The 17,053-nt window shown below is 27.1% G+C and overlaps 3 protein-coding genes and 1 long non-coding RNA gene across 8 annotated transcripts in view; 2 read left to right on the forward strand and 2 right to left on the reverse strand.

Annotated features, from left to right (window-relative positions):
- The first annotated feature begins 1,939 nt into the window (after nucleotides 1-1,939).
- LOC124956463 (SPRY domain-containing SOCS box protein 3-like) lies at nucleotides 1,940-4,327 on the forward strand. 3 transcript variants are annotated; one of them, XM_047512295.1, is made up of 6 exons: nucleotides 1,945-2,119; nucleotides 2,202-2,339; nucleotides 2,421-2,611; nucleotides 2,819-3,047; nucleotides 3,180-3,407; nucleotides 3,518-4,327. In XM_047512295.1, the coding sequence occupies exons 2-6, from the start codon at nucleotides 2,288-2,290 to the stop codon at nucleotides 3,583-3,585; spliced, it is 768 nt and encodes a 255-aa protein (XP_047368251.1). In that variant the 5' UTR covers nucleotides 1,945-2,119; nucleotides 2,202-2,287; the 3' UTR covers nucleotides 3,586-4,327. The 3 variants fall into 3 exon arrangements, with proteins under 3 accessions (XP_047368252.1, XP_047368251.1, XP_047368250.1); XM_047512296.1 differs by having other exon boundaries at nucleotides 1,940-2,339; nucleotides 3,180-3,295; XM_047512294.1 differs by having other exon boundaries at nucleotides 1,945-2,339.
- Nucleotides 4,328-4,581: 254 nt separating this feature from the next.
- On the reverse strand, nucleotides 4,582-6,347 carry LOC124956462 (N-glycosylase/DNA lyase). The gene is made up of 3 exons (XM_047512292.1): nucleotides 6,139-6,347; nucleotides 5,337-5,642; nucleotides 4,582-5,223 (listed from the first exon to the last, which is right to left on the reverse strand). The coding sequence occupies exons 1-3, from the start codon at nucleotides 6,246-6,248 to the stop codon at nucleotides 4,626-4,628; spliced, it is 1,014 nt and encodes a 337-aa protein (XP_047368248.1). The 5' UTR covers nucleotides 6,249-6,347; the 3' UTR covers nucleotides 4,582-4,625.
- Nucleotides 6,348-6,362: 15 nt separating this feature from the next.
- LOC124956464 overlaps nucleotides 6,363-17,053 on the forward strand; it is an 18,861-nt gene continuing 8,170 nt past the window's right edge. The window contains exon 1 of the long non-coding RNA XR_007103255.1: nucleotides 6,363-6,954. This is a non-coding gene — a long non-coding RNA (uncharacterized LOC124956464). The remainder of the gene's footprint in view (nucleotides 6,955-17,053) is intronic.
- The window catches only part of LOC124956461, a 7,821-nt gene continuing 1,545 nt past the window's right edge, over nucleotides 10,778-17,053 (reverse strand). For 2 of the 3 annotated variants that reach the window (XM_047512290.1, XM_047512291.1), the window contains exons 2-5: nucleotides 15,495-15,743; nucleotides 12,882-13,217; nucleotides 12,020-12,301; nucleotides 10,778-11,693 (exon numbers count right to left, since the gene is read on the reverse strand). In XM_047512290.1, the coding sequence (XP_047368246.1) occupies nucleotides 11,501-11,693; nucleotides 12,020-12,301; nucleotides 12,882-13,217; nucleotides 15,495-15,709 (1,026 nt within the window). In that variant the 5' untranslated portion in view covers nucleotides 15,710-15,743 and the 3' untranslated portion in view covers nucleotides 10,778-11,500. The remainder of the gene's footprint in view (nucleotides 11,694-12,019; nucleotides 12,302-12,881; nucleotides 13,218-15,494; nucleotides 15,744-17,053) is intronic. The other variant, XM_047512289.1, reaches the window with a different exon arrangement.

Genomic DNA, 17,053 nt, shown 5'->3' on the forward strand with positions numbered 1-17,053 from the left:
GTTTGTATTTAGGATAACATTTAATATTTTTTTGAAGATCCTTAAAAGCAACATCGTACAGACGAGGCTTCAATATTAATCAAATTTATTTCAATTAATCGAATTAATATGCATTATTATTATTATTATTATTATTATTATTATTATTATTATTTTATATATTATATTTTTTTATATAATACATTTTATATATTTTCTATCGTTCACGAGTAATAAATTTTTGAAATGTGATCCTCCTCCCCTCACCCCTTTACCCCCCCCCCTCTCTCCTTTTCCTTCAGCCAATATATTTCAATGCTACCCTATATAAATTGAAATTAAATTTTATATATATATATATAATACATTATAATTTAATATGTATACACATAAAAATATATGTATATATATATATATATATATATATATATATATATATATATATTATACATTATAATTTAATATGTATACACATAAAAAAAAAAAATATATATATATATATATAATACATTATAATTTAATATATATGTACATAAAAAAATATATATATATATTATTATATATATAAAAAATATACATATATATATATATATATGTTTTTCGTTTATGTTACTTTTAGATACTTACAGGAGAATCCTTACAAGATATTATGTTTCTAATAAACGAGGTTACAAAACAATCCGATATTTACGTTAAATTCAAACAAGACGTTTGCTTTCGCATATATATACTTTGTGTTCATCCAACTTATAATAATAAAGGCATTGAATCGGCATTATTACGTGCATTTATACATGCAGGAAGAACGATGAAATTACCAATGGTTGGCGGTATATTCACGTCGGGTTATAATCAATTATTGGCAGAGCAAGAAGGTTTCAAAATTTTATCAGAGATACGTTATAATCGTTGGATCGTTAATGACGCAGTTGTATTCGATGATCCTGGAAAAGGAAATTATTCGGCTACCTTTATGGGAAAAATAATCGATTACAATGACCCAAAGGATAAATATAAATACGATGTTTAATAATCCTACCAGATCAATTCATTAATTGCTTTCAATTCATTCTTTCTTTCTTTCTTTCTTTCTTTCTTCTCTCTCTCTCTCACTCGCTCTCTCTCTCTCTCTCTCTCTCTCTCTCTCTCTCTCTCTCTCTCTCTCAACTACTTATTTATTTACTTACATTCTTTTCCTTTATTTTATTGCACTCGGTTGCAAAACTTGCATAACTTGCATAGCTTGCATACAATCGATTGAACTTTTGGAACTTTTTTATTTTCTTTTCTTTTCTTTTCTTTTTTTTTCTTCTTTTTTCTTTTTTTTTTTTTTTTATCATTATTATTTTTCCTTGTCCATTCTAATATTCTTGATAAAACCTATACACACGTGAAATAATTATTTATCTGGATTAATCTTCATATCGTCAATTAATTTCTTTATTCGTTACTTCGATTTTTGACGTCGTATCGATTTTTGACGTCGTATCGATTTTTGATGTCGTATCGATTTTTGACTGCCTTGAAGTTGATAAACGTACAATTCTCCTCTGTCGATAAGTCAGTTTTTCCAAATGTTTTCTATCCCTTTTAATATTTCTATTTTTAATTTACTTTCTTTGTCGTTACTTTAATTGTTTTTATCGATTCGATATCGAATAGAAATTTGTATATCTCGAAGATTAAAAAATTTCTTTATATGTGCAATGTTAAATAATTATAAAAAATAACATATATATATATATATGTGTGTGTATAAAAATTTGAATTTTTATGCGACAAATAATTTATAAAAAAATAATTTAATTAAATACATCAATACAGTCGATATGATAGTTAATTGTCGTATAGTAAGTAACGCTATCTAGCGGAAAAATTCGATCAACTATTAGTTAGCTTTGTTATATGCTAGTGTTATAAATTGTAAATCAAAAATATCATATTATATATATAAATATAAATTTGCATATGGACATAAACATGAGAAAAATTATTGAATAATAATGAAATAATCGTTTTTACCTTCTCACGAACGAATATTTTAACTAATAAATGCTTTTACATAATCATATATACATAATAACACATACATTTTTTTTTTTTTTTTATTGAAGCAAATTTTAGAACAGAAATAACATAAGTAGAGAATATTTTATATAATTTTGTGAAATTTGTGTATTCAATTTGTACGTATAATACCTTGTTAATTATATATTTTAAAGAAGAACAAGTAAACACTATCACAAATGATGAATAATAATTGTAAAATATAAACTGAAGATTAATTGAAAGTATAAACAAATAAGAAATGGATCTAGATAATGATTTAAAAGAGACGGATCATGATATTAATAAGTTCCGTAAGTTACTTAAATATAATATTGACATAATATCAATCATGCATTTCACATGATACATTAATGTTTCACATATATTCTTAGCTATTGATTGGACATGGGATCCCAAATATAAACCAACAATGTCTGAATTATCAGAAAATAATTTAGAAGTAACATTTCATCCAAAATATAGTATTGGTACTGCTGTTGTAAGAGGTAATATGCCATTGAAAAAAGGAAATCATTATTATTGGGAAATAAAAATGCTTACATGTGTATATGGCACAGATGTAGTGAGTGCATTTTTATCATAAGTATCATATTTAAGGCTTTAAAAAAAAAAAATAATAATAATAATTATTACACGTTATTGTGTATATTCATTAAGTACTTTTCAAACTATTTCTTATTATACCATTTAAACATTTTATGATAGTTATATTTTTGAATTAATTTCAGTGACATAATATACATCTAACTATATAAATTTTGATATATAGATGATTGGTGTAGGTACTGATAAAATAGATCTAACAGATGTAACACAAAAATTTTGTTCCCTACTTGGACGAGATCGAGAATCTTGGGGATATTCTTATAAAGGATTTTTACAACATGCTGGTGAAAAGCATAATTATACAGCATGTTTTTTAAAGGATAGTATAATAGGTGTACATCTTGATACTTGGAATGGCACATTGCAATTTTTCACAAATCGTAAACCATTAGGTATGTATTACTTATATAAAATATTATTTTAATTATATTATTAAAATAATTAATAAAAATAATAATACGATATGAATAATTAATAAATTGTTGATTATTTAAATTGATTATTAAGAAGTTGATATTTTGTAGGTATAGCATTTACCGGATTAAAAGATGTTGTCCTTTATCCTATGGTCAGTTCAACAGCTGCACATACTAGAATTAAATTAATATATTCCTGTTCAATGCCTATATCTTTACAAGCGGTATGTTTATCTGTATTACCATCAATACAAAGACAACATATTTCTTCTACTTATCCTGGATTAAGATATTTAACTGAAAGTGCATTTGCAGATATTTTACAAAAGAATTTAGGTAATTTCTTTCCCTCCTCCCCCCCTCCCCATTACTTTTAACATATAATGCATAAAAATTAAACATTTTTAAATATAGCATTATTATTATCCTTAATTATTATTTTACAGAGACTGATAACGATGAAGAAATCATTGAATTTTTATCTGAATATACACATACGACTAATCTGGTATAAACGTAAAAAAAAAAAAAAAAAAAAAAAAATAAAAAAAAAAAGAAAAAGAATAGAATAAGATAGAATAATATAAAATGATAAAAGAAATCTATGAAGCAATGAGAATGCACCATATTCTCTTAATGATTCTATATGTTTTATGATTATTACAAGCTGAAAACTTTATCTAACATGAATCGACATGATAATTAGATTAAAGTATATCTATTGAAAAATTATATATTATATATTGCCAAAAAAATATATATAAATATAACTGAATGTAATAAGTATTATATGTAAGTAAGAAAATATGTATATCATTTGACAGATATATTTGATATTTATATATATATATATATTATGATCAATGTGTTTAACATGGACGTTTTGTAAAATGATCGGGCACTGTATAAAATGCCCAATTTTTTTTTTTTTCTAACAATTTGTAACTAGCAAATATTTTACAAATGGCCTGAACATTTTATACAATTCCCAATAATTGGACAGTACGTTGAATCCATAATTAATATTCTTTTAACTTTATCTCTTGTACTTTACATACAAGTACATATCATGATCACAAAAGTATAAAAGATAATACAACTGCATAATTAAATGTATGTTAAAAAAAAAAAAAAATGCCCATCCAGAGCTATCAATCAGTTCTGTTGAATTTCAAGTGCCACAACTCTTTGCCTTGCTCCAATAAATGATCCTTATAATTGTATGTTCATAATGCTCACGTCAAAGCAATTGACCCTAACATATACATATATATATATATATAAATTATACTAAATCTTAATAAAATTGTAAAATGCAAATTTAAAATAATGAACACCATTATATGTGCATACTATATATATATATATAAATATAAATTCTTAATAATACTGAAAAAAAAGGCTATATTTATCTTTTATATGTACTTAATTGTATTTAAATGTTTTAATTAGAAATTATCAATATATATATTAATAAAAATCATGGATCTTTCATAAAAAGATATATATATATATACAAAAACTTGACAAATTTATTGTAAGAATAATAATAATTTATTGTAATCTTTGAATTTTCTTTTCTGATTCTATTTTATTCCTCGTATTACTTCGTTTTTTATTTAAAGTATTCTTTGCGTTATCAGCAATTTTAGCACAAAATAAAATAGCTTGAGCCCAACCAGCCAAGGGACCCCATAATTCACGTAAATGCGTACTAATTTCTTCATGAATTTTTGGAGTTACTGTTTTCTGTTTTCCTAAATGCGGTAAATAATTTGCTCGTACAACTTGAAATATATGTGTATCTATTGGTATGGCTTCTAAATGTCCCAAAGACATTAAACAAATACAATCTGCAACTTTTGGACCAACTCCGGGAAGTGTAAGTAATTGTTCTTTAGCCTCAAAATAAGAAGCATTATTACATTTATGAAGACTCATAAGCCATTTTCTTCCCCCAAGTTCCTGCACTTTTTTTGCAGTATTTGCTATATACGCAGCACGATATCCAAATCCTTCCTTTCTCAATATAGACTCTACGTTTTGTCCTTGTAATAATTCCAACGTTGGAAAATCAAAATAATCATTACCATCAATGGAACATATTTTCTTACCAAATAGTATACATAATTTTTCAACCATTCCGGATATCCTAAGGGAACAAAACTTTCGTATATAATAACAAAAAATTAACAAAAATAATCCCTATACAATATGAATATTAAAAATAAATTAATTAAAATGAAAATAAATTAAACGGGATACCTCTGTATATTGTTGTTAGAAGTACAGATAGAGGAGAATAGATTTTCTAATATGTCCTGATTTAATATTCTAATCCCGTCTACCTTTTCGTACGACTTTTCAAAATTTTTATCTACTTCGATCCATTTTTTACAATGATCTAATAATGATATATCCAATCTGAAATAATCTCTTAAAATTTCATCATAATTTTGATTATCAGATAATGATCCTTCAATGGTATATCTTATACCGGTTTCATTTTGAGTTAATGTCCAAACGGAACTATTAAAAACACCTCGATATCCAGTTTCATGTGGCAACCATCTAAAAGAGTAGTCATTTGCATGGAATAAGAACAATAAAAAAGACGTTTCAATTGATTAATTATGTATTTATATTTAAGTACAGTAATTACATATATACACACTGTATGCATACATATATACATACATACATACATACATCATATACATATATATATATACACATATGTATCATGTTGTGGATAATATAATATTATGTATGATTAAATTAATATAATATTATGTATGATGATTTATGTATACGTTTTTAAACATTGCCAGATAAAATACCTGTGTGTAGCAGCAAAAGAAATTTTTGGACAAAATAATATATATATATATATATGTATAATATTTTGTCCAAATACATATACACATACATAATTATGATTGATAGATATGAAAAATAAAAACAAAGAAATAATACATTGTCTGTACACACAGACACACACACACACACATACATAAATATATATATATAATATTATTTGTCGTAATTGTTAAACAATATTAATTACCTGAAACTTTGGCCACCTTGCAACGTTGCACCTAAATTTAATTCTTTCGATGAGCATTCGATCATCTTGTTGGTTAGAAATCCCAAACATAACGAAGAACAAATTCGCATAGCAGCTCCTTCCTCGTCAATTCACTTGATAATACTAACGTCTTTATGTTGTATAATACGTATATAACTATAGAGAGGTAGATGTTCCTCTGTTTGGAAAAACGATCGATTCGCCACCTGGCGACGGACTAGAGAAACAAACTGAAAAAATTTAAGTACAGTACTTACATCTATCCTTGGAAAACAGTGCATACACATATACAGTATGTATATATTGTACACATATAGTTAAACGTAGTTACTAAACGTTAGAGAAAACGGACATTACGGTTATGGGTAAACTCAGGTATAAGATATTAGTAAACGCTGAACAGTAGTTTCTCAGTCTGTTATAATACTCGAACGTGGAAACATTAGTTGCTTCGTTTCATTAGATAGAAATAAAATTTTAAATGTTATATTTTTCATTTGTTTTTTTTTTTTTACTTTTTTATTATTAACTTTTCTAATCGATTATATTTCGATTCGATTGAATTATTTTCGATTTCGCGAGATAATTAATTTATAAAATTTTGTGTGATGTTAAAAAGTTTTTATAGTTTTTTTTTTTTTAAATTTGTTCCTTGTCTTGATATTTTACGTCACGTGATCATCGTGACGCCATTTCATGTTATCCAATGAACTTACGATTGTGTTATTTTATCGTCTACGCGGGACAAGATGACCATCTCATTCGTGCATTATAAAACAAGATACTTTTAAACGCGTAAGTAATTAATTTAATAATAATACATTCTTAATATAAATTAATTAATCGATCACCTCGTAAACCAATGAAATATGTTTCAAGTTATGCGCTTTTAATTTTCTCTCGTTCTTTATCTTCTCTCTCGTCCTTCATTTTTTTCACTTTTACGGTATAAGAAGTAGCTGTCCGTCGATCGTCAACATATTATTTTTTATTTTCTTTTTTTTTTTTTTTTTGGGTGAACAACAAAACTCAAGGTCATATTAACGCGACTACGAATTTACAAAAATTAATACGCAAAATTATCGAGAGAGAGAAAGAAAAAATATCATGTTAAATAAATATTCGTGTATAAGATGATTAAACGTTAATTTTATTTATTGAGAGATTGAGGTTATAGAGATTACAATTATATCTAATTCAATATTTCTCGTACATACACATACAGATTTATTACACACACACACACACATATATATATATATATATATATATATATGCATATGTATTTACCTACATTTTTTGATTACAATATCGCTATGAATTCAAATTTGTTAATGGTAGTAATATTTTGGATGTTCGTAATATAAATGTTTCTTTTCCTTTTTTTTTTCTTTTCTTTTCTTCCTTCCCTTTAAAAATCTCATTCATACATAAATACAATCATACTTAAGTCATACAAGTAACATAAAACGTTACGATTAATAATTATTCGCGATAAGATATAGAAACAAAAATAGAATGTTAATTGATTAATTAAAACTTTTTACGATTAGTAGTAATACTGTTTTAAAATGGCTACCCTGTTATTTGAGAAATCAAATATAAATACATACTTTCACTTTTTTCGTACAACGGATGACTCATCGATTATAATAATTATTATTTTTATATTATTATTATTATTATTATTATTATTATTATTATTATTATTATCATTATTGTTGTTATTATTATTATTATTATTATTATTATTATTATTATTATTATTATTATCATTATTGTTATTATTATTATTATTATTATTATTATTATTAATATTATTATTATTATTATTATTAATATTATTGCCTGGAAATATTTCTCCTTTTCTTTTCTTTTTTTATTTTATTTATACTGATTTATTTTTTATTTTCTTTTTTTTTTCCTTTTTCTTTTTCGTTTTCTTTTTCATTTCCTTTTTCGTTTTCTTTTTCGTTTTCTTCGGCCAAAATTCATCTTTCGACTATATTTCATATACGTACATATATACACGGCTTATAAGAAGTTGTAGAAAGTGTATATATATATATATATATACCTTTTCATTTTTAAACAATGACCGTCAGTCTCTGGGTTTCTTTAGGAAATCCCAGATTATGGTCGAAGACAATAAATGTACCTTTTCAAATGTCAGTCCCTTGTAAGTGCCGGACATATTTTAAGATTTTTGTCCTCGTAGGTATAATGTTATATAATATAGGAATTATAATTTATACAAAATGTGATGGGAATGTTGAACGTATATATGGAAAACGACAAAATTCAATTTACATACTTAATTATTTAATTACTTGCACACGCATACATGCATGCATGGATGCATGCATACACACACACATACAACATCTAATATAATATATTTCATAATAATTTTGCATTAATATTCCGATAGAGATTGTCACATAAATAACACAGCCCAACAAACAGAAAGAAAAGAAAAGAAGAACGCATTTGTTAATTATTTGATTAATTTTTTGATCTTATTAATTAATTAATTGTATTAATATTTTTTTTAAACAAATAGTCATAATATTATATATTTTGATCAGTATAAATAATTATTAAGTATTCTGATTTGCTTTAGATTATTATAATTACGCTATCGATTTATTATAAATATTATAAATAAAATTTGTTTGAAATGCTGACGAAATAATGATAATGATAAAAAAGAAAAAAGAACTACTACTGATGCAATAAATAATAATAATTTCAAAAATGATATTGGTTTCAGTCTTTGAGATACGGCATAATTAACTACTGATATATCCAGAAATTTATATATGTATAATTTGATAATAAATTGTATTTTCTTCCTAATTATGATCTTTTTTATTATTTTTTTTTTTTTTTATTCTTTTTACTTTTTTTTTTTTTCAATTAAAATGGAACGAAAAACGTTCGAATTTAGAATCCAATATGATTCATTTATTTTCACAGAAATGTAACATTATCGTAAAATAAATAATTCTGCTTAAATTTTGATGAACGATCCTTTGAATCGGCGTTTATATATCGTCAAATAACGTATCTCCAAAACTATAGCCAATAGAACAAAACTTTGGACATTTTTATTGCAATCCCCATCTCAAATCCGTACCCAAAAACAGATCTAAATTTTTGGGGGACGAAAATATTTGTTGGGACAGTGTATAATCTACCTTACAATGAGCTTTATTAGAGGAAGACATGCATTAATATTATTTCCTTTTTTTTTTGTCATATTGTTTCTCTTTTTTTTTTCTCTTTTTTCCTTTTTATTCCCTTTCTTCCTTTTAATCTAATATCTCAAATCAATATTTTCGAAATAATTATTCTACAATTATTATTAATCGATCGCTCATTCTCGAATATTATAATTTTTCTATAAACAAAATCATAAACATTTGTTCCCCTTTTGTTATTAAATATTAGAATTGAAATATTTTTCTTTGAAGATACGAAGAGAACGCGTAAAATAAAATTTTTTTAATCGACGCATTTGTGCATATTTATATCTCTTTTAAAAAAAAAAAAAAAAAAAAAAAAAAAAAAAACAGCGAAAAATATTATATCAGTAAATATATATATAAACACACTCATTTTTTTTTCTTTTTTTTTTTTTTTTAATATTCAAGCGTAAGATATTTGATCTATATCTGATATCTATTGATGACGATGATATATTAGAAATTTTAATTTAGACCGTTAACGATTAGATTTCGTGAAATCACTGTTGATTTTTCTTTATTGTCGTTTATAAACGAATATGTAATTTATTTTCAAAATTACATATACATATTCAAGATTATGAATTATCTACTTAACCTCCATTATTATCGCGAATATATATATATATATATTAATACAAATAATATTATTATTGATTGATTCGATTTTGAGATATTTAAAAAAACACGAATCATTAAGAATTATTTTTTGAAATTCTGTGATTTTAATTAATTAATTAGAATTTTAATTAATTAGAAATACCATTTGATAACATGAATTAATATCATTGGTATCAAGCGGTTTAACGTTAACTCGTTTGCTTTTCAAATGTACAAAAGATTTTTATATTATATATTATATATATATATATATATATATATATGTGTATATGTAGATATATAAAGAAATGTACAAATGTAATAAATCAAATGTAAAGTGTCAAAAACTAACGAAATTATAGTTCGTTAAGCTGACAATTGTCCATTTAATATACGAGATTAGAAAAATGCGATATAAGTATATAACGGCAAATCGATAGAGAACAAAAGGAAAATGATCATTTTTAAATATGATTAGATCAACCAAAGATATTCAAGACCGCATTTATATTTTCGAAGTCATTAGGCAAAATATCCATTATGCGGCCTCAAAAGGAATAAATTCACAATATTTTCACAACGACTTGTTTTAATAAAATAAAAAATAATACAACATTTTTTTAAATTGTATATATGTATGTGTGTGTGTGTGTGTATGTGGTATAAGCATTTAAGAACGTATATGTAAAAGAAAAAAAGAAAAAAAGAGAACAAGTATAGAAATAAATCAGTTCAAATATAAATTAAAAAAAATAACAATAACAATAATAATAATAATAATAATAATAATAATAATAATAATAATAATAATAATAGATAATAATAAATTTTAGTTTTAACAAATATTATCAGATATAAGATATTAAATTGGTATGATCTAGCATGTACAATATGCGTCTTTATCGTTAAAGTGCGATCATGAAGACATTAAAAATCGATTAATTATTTTAAAAAAAAGTATAAAATTCTTTCAAAAGTTTATCAATTTAAAATACAATTTACGATTATTATTATTATCGTTTAAAAATAAACTTGCTTGCAGTATTGTCATTGCAAAAAATTGTCTTGGCAGCGCTCGTTATTTACTTTTGGTTTTTTTGCTTTTTCGTTCTTTCTTTCTTTTATCTTCTTTTTTTCTTTTTTTTTTCTTTTTTTTTTCTTTTCCTTTTTTTTTTTTCTTTTATTTTATTTTATTTTATTTCTTCCTTCGTGAAACGTCTTTTTAATCATTAATACACCTTATTAAATACACGATAGATTATTTTCATATCCCTGAGAATTCCTATTGACATCTCTAGAAGAATATTTAAATATCTTTTTTGTTTCTATTTTTATTATTTTCTTTTTCTTTATGTGTTTTTATTCTCGCTTTTCTTTTTTTATCTCTCTCTCTCTCTCTCCCTCTCCCTCTCTCTCTCTCTCTCTCTCTCTCTCTCTCTCTCTCTTTCTCTTTCTCATTCGTTTATAATTTCTTTCGGCTTAACTCGTGTCACTCAATAAGGAACGTTGTCACGAATATACGCCTGTTTGCGATACTCGTGATGCTGACACTTGCCCCACCATGATCGTTTCGTACAAATCTTTTGAGGCTTAAGAACGAAACATTTCGTTTGTAATACGTCGAAAAATATCTTACCGATAAAGTTTGCCGACGAGGTGTCCGCCATTTTTAAACACGTTCGGAATCTGAAATTTAGAATAATATTTATATCGATTAAATATAATATTAACAACGAAATATTATAATCTCGATAGATTTCGATTAATACATACAATTTGACATTTCATAAGAAAAAAAAAAAAAAAAAAAAAAAAAAAAAGAAAAAGAGAAAAGAAAATATAATGTAAATATATTGAACTATCTGAGAACTATGAATCCTCGATATGGCGAACGAATTTTTTTTGGGGAATGGAATGAACGCGTTTAAAAGAAAATAAGAAGAAGAAGAAGAAAGAAAGAAAGAAAGAAAACGAGAAAGAAATTATAATTGCAAAGAAGAATAAAAAATTACCGTTCGTCGCAAGCACAGTGCATCATAGTGGATATACCCCAATTGAAAAGGCCGTAACGTGTCTCGAATGCTGGTATGAAGAATGGGCAAGCGGTGTCGTGCCTTCGGCAACAGGCATCGGCGACACCGAATCCACCTAAATTAGTATATTTGGTGGCACGATGACCACGTCCGCACCATTGAGTTCCTGGTATCAAAAGGAGTTCTCTACGTCTTCGACTCCTACTGCGTCTCTCTCTTCTTTCACCAAGTATTGTGTCGTTGACGTTCTTTCGATATTCCCTGTACGTTTTTTTTTTTTTTCAAAAAATTTAATATATATATATATATATATATATAAATGAAATTTTTTCTTTTCTCGGATATGTTAACTTACTTTAAATATTTTCACGTTTATTTATTTATTTTGGTTTGTTTTGTTTTCTTTGTTTTTTTTTTTTTTTTTTTTTTTTTTTTTTTTTAATGGAAACCTAAATTTTTTTTTTTTTTATAGTGGCCACATATTCCATATAAAAAGAAAAGTAATCTCTCTTTAAAATATTTTTCAATTTATCTTCAATTTTCTAATATATCTATATATCTATATATACATATTTCTAATAAGTATACAAAATATATTAAGGGATTATGATTCAATAGATACAAACAAAAAAAAAATAAAGAGAGAGAGAGAGAGAGAGAAAAGAAAAAGAATTAATATATGAAATATCTATATATTTATTAATATCAGATAAATTATTTTCTTTGATATATCTTGTACTTATCAAATAAATAAATATATATATATATATTTTTTTTTTTTAAATAAATTTATGATAGATAATAGACGTTTAATTTATCCCATAGATATAATTTATATTACCTTCGTCGATGCTGAGCTATAACTTGATTTCGCGTTTTTGTTCTCAAACGATTGCACCGATGACGTAGCTCGGATGTTGATGATAACCAAGAAAAGTCTCGAGAGATGGTCGACGTACTACTTTCGAGATCGTTGTACTCGTACACCTCGTCAACGACCGCCGCCTCTGCTTCGTCATCGTAGTCATCGGAGTGTATATTCGACAGGCAAAACCCCTCGTCCCCTCTTTCTAGTTCCTCGTCGATGCAGTCGGTCAAACTGCCACCCTCGTATATCAGTTGCAACTTTCTCCCGGTGTTATGCTCCCAGACCTGTCTTAACGTCACGTCGATGTCTCTATTCACACGAGACGAGAACGAGAGAAAGAGATACATACATACCATAAACAGGTAAAAGAGAAAAAAGGGAAAGAAAAAGTGAAGGAAAAAAAAAAAAAAGAAAAGAAAAGAAGAAGAAGGAGAGAGAGAGAGAAAGAGATAGAGAGAAAAAGATTGATGCAACTTGTCGCGTAAAAAAGAAAAAAAAAAAGGACAAGAAAAGAAAAGAAAAATGAAAAACAGGGAGAAACGAAGTGACAAAAAAGGAAAGATAAAGATTTTACTTCGGCGAGGGAAAAAAAATTATTCCTTTTCGTTTGTTTTGTCAAATTCGATTGATAAATAGTATTGTTTTAAAATTCAAAGAAGAAAAAAAAAAAATATATATATATATATATAAATATATACATATGTACACGTACACGTATCTACGAATTAACTAGAAATAGAATAATAGAAGAGGAATAGGAATATAGATATAGAAAGATAGATAGAAAGATATATAGATGGGAGTGAGAATGGGACAGGAAAAGAGAGATAGAGAGATGGATAAGAGAGAGAGAGAGAGAGAAAGAGAAAGTTGACGAAACGCGCAAGGTGTATGCATTCTCGTTAGAGCACAAAAGAGCTTTTCCTGGTTTAAGTGCAAAGTGACGCTTCGCGGTGGCGAAATTCTCTGGTATCCTCGTGAGAGCATCAGCAGATGATGAGAGAGAGTAGCAAATAGGAGGAATCCAAGGCAAGCCCCGACTTGCTCGGGACATTTGGCACACTCTGTAGTTCCTTGCCCCAGTCCTAATCCTTGCTTACTTAACTTGCCGCTTTTCGGCTTAAAGCCTTGCTTTGGGCTTAGTGGTCAACGATGGTTACCACGAAGGTAAACTGACGTATTTCTTTCATTGCGTTAAGAGTATTTAAAAGGAGAGAGAGAGAGATAGAGAGAAAGAGAGAGAAGAAGAAGTAAAAAAAAGAAAAGAAAAGTGAAAAAAAAAGAAATTTACAAAAAAGAAAAATATTTAAAAACAACGAACAGAAGATTTTTCTAATATCTCTTTTGTACAAAAAAAAAAAAGAGAAAAAAGAAGAAAAGGAAAGAAACAACTCTTATCTCGTATCATTGATACATTGTATTCATATAAATCCTTATTTTGTACGAACGTACTCGATATCACGAATTAAAAAAAAATAAAGAGAGAGAGAGAGAGAGAGAGAGAGAGAAGGAGAGAGATAGAGATAGAGAACAGATTCGAACGATTTCATGGGGGAGGTTTTCTGACGCATGAAGTTGCCAAATGAAATAATGATGATTCCAATTGTTAGATGAACGTAAAGTGTTTTGTCGAAAGGTAGGTATGTCTGTTGTGCGTATAGACAGAAGAAGAAGTAAAAGAAGAAGAAGAAGAAGAAGAAGAAGAAGAAGAAGAAGAAAGGATAAAAACCAAAAAAAAAAAAAAAAGGAAAAGAAAGAGAAAAAAAAAAAGAAGAAAAGGTACAAAGTTATCCGTAGGACTAAAAATGCATTAAACTTTAGATATAGATACATATGTATAAGAACAAAGGACCCACGCGTATTGGCAATTGTGAAAGGCGTCATTGTTTTCATGCCTGTTAACGGAGTTTCCCGCTTCACTATCCTCTTCGAGTTCTCCCATGAAGGGTAAGGGAATAGGATAGAACGTACATGAGAGAGAGAGAGAGAGAGAGAGAGAGAGAGAGAGAGAGATTTGCTCCTGCTCGAGAAAATGTTATTCTAACAAAGAGGATCGCCGTTGTTAGTTCTCCTCACTCGAGAAAAAACATCGTTGTACCGAGGCCAAACGAAAAAGAATTTATATAGGATCACGAGTCTCTCTCTCTCTCTCTCTCTCTCTCTCTCTCTCTCTGTCTCTCTTTCTCTTTTTGAATGCTCTCCTTTACCACTTGACTTCTCATTCGAATAAGTGTAATAGAAAAAAAAAAAAAAAAGAAAAATAAAATAGGAAAAAAGAAAAAGAAAAGTAAAAAAAGAGAAAGGGTGAAGATCTCTCGAGCAAGTAATCGAATATTATCACAAGTATATCGAATGTATATATATATATATATATATATATATATATATATATATATATATATATTGCATATACTTTTTTTAAGGATTTTCAGAGAACAACATTCTTAAGCTCTTAAACATCCATATCATTGTATATAATGTATGTGTTTATGTGCGTTCGTGTGTATGTATGTGTGTGTGTGTGTGTGTGTGTGTAAGTATAGAGAAACATTATCGAAAAAAGATATAATCGATGGTTGCATGTACCCCCAATTGACGATGGTCTCCTTAGCGCAAATTCCAGGCCAACGGATCGCTCTCTCGACTTTTCCGTCTGACTGAATCCTTGTAACTACAAAGGCTCGATCAGAGAAAACCTCAGCAAAGCCGGCCGTGCCGTTTGACGTGGCCAAGATGTCGCTTCCTTGCCGAAAAGCTCCGACAAGCGGTAGCAGCAGGATCAAGCCCAATGCCAGCGGCATCGGTCACCGGTTCGGCTTATGTCGCTTTCTGTCACTAAAACAAAACGATCATATATCTACCTATGTACATATATATATATATATATATATATATATATATATATATATGTATATGTATGTATGTATATATGTATATATCTCTGTATATATGGATGGATGGATGGATGTACGTAAACGTATATATGTATATGTATATATCTGATGTTAACAGTTAATCAATGTTATACAATACGCGTAGAATTTTTATTTTATCGAAAATGTTTGCGTGGTTCTTTTCTTTTTTCTTTCTATTCTTTTTCTTCCTTCGTTTCTTTTTTTCTTTATTTCTTTTTTTTCCTTTTGAAACTCCTTCACGATTCTCTCGTAACTTTAAAAAATGGAGAACAATCATATATCTCAAATTAATATGTGTGCGCAAATTGATTTGCATATTTTTTTTCGTCGGACATGTTTAGTCGTTCGATAATCTTTCTTGCACATATCTTTTCCTTTTTTTTCCTTTCTATCCTGTTTCTTCTTATCTCTTGAAGAAAGGAAAAGGAGAAGGAAGAGGAGGAGGAGGAGGAGAAGAAGGAAGAAGAGAGATTTTTCTATCGGAGTATTTTCTTTTTTCCTTTCTCTTCGTTTCAAATTTAAGAAATAATGATTTAACGCATTGTTTTACACCGAACGAAATTTATCGTGAATTTTGTCATTGAAAAAAAAAAAAAAAAGGGAAGAAAAGAAAAATAGAAAAATAGAACCGATTATTTTTCGTAGCTTGTATCTACTTTCCAAATAATTGTTTGGCTTATTGCCATCCGACGCTTAATCGTTTTCTTTTCATCACGATGATAAAAGAGAGCCCAATCTTTATCTCTCTCTCTCTCTCTCTCTCTCTCTCTCTCTCTCTCTCTCTCTCTCTCTCTCTCTCTCTCTCTCTCTCTCTTACGTAATTATCACGTGTATGATATCCGAGGAAATCAGTAACGACAGCCAATCAAGTATTTTGTCGTAAATTTATCTCCTCTCTCTCTCCCTCTCTCTTCTATCGTAGCATTAAAAAATATAATACCCACATACACACAAATACATACATATCATGAGATATGTATATAAAAATATATAGTACATTTGTTCATATATATTTTATTTTTTCTTCAAACATTCCTCACGAAAGCATTATCACGAATATCCCACTATCAGGACTGTTCGTGTATTATTTTACGATTCGAAATTAAGTGAGATTAAAAAAAAATTTAGGATTGATTAGATTATATATATATATATATATATAAAACTTATACACGTGAAGCGATTCGAAATGTATCTGCGCAAAAAATTTATTTGATCTATCGATCAAAA

The sequence above is a fragment of the Vespa velutina genome, chromosome 22 (assembly GCF_912470025.1).
Source record: "Vespa velutina chromosome 22, iVesVel2.1, whole genome shotgun sequence".
Taxonomy (NCBI): Eukaryota; Metazoa; Arthropoda; class Insecta; order Hymenoptera; family Vespidae; genus Vespa; species Vespa velutina.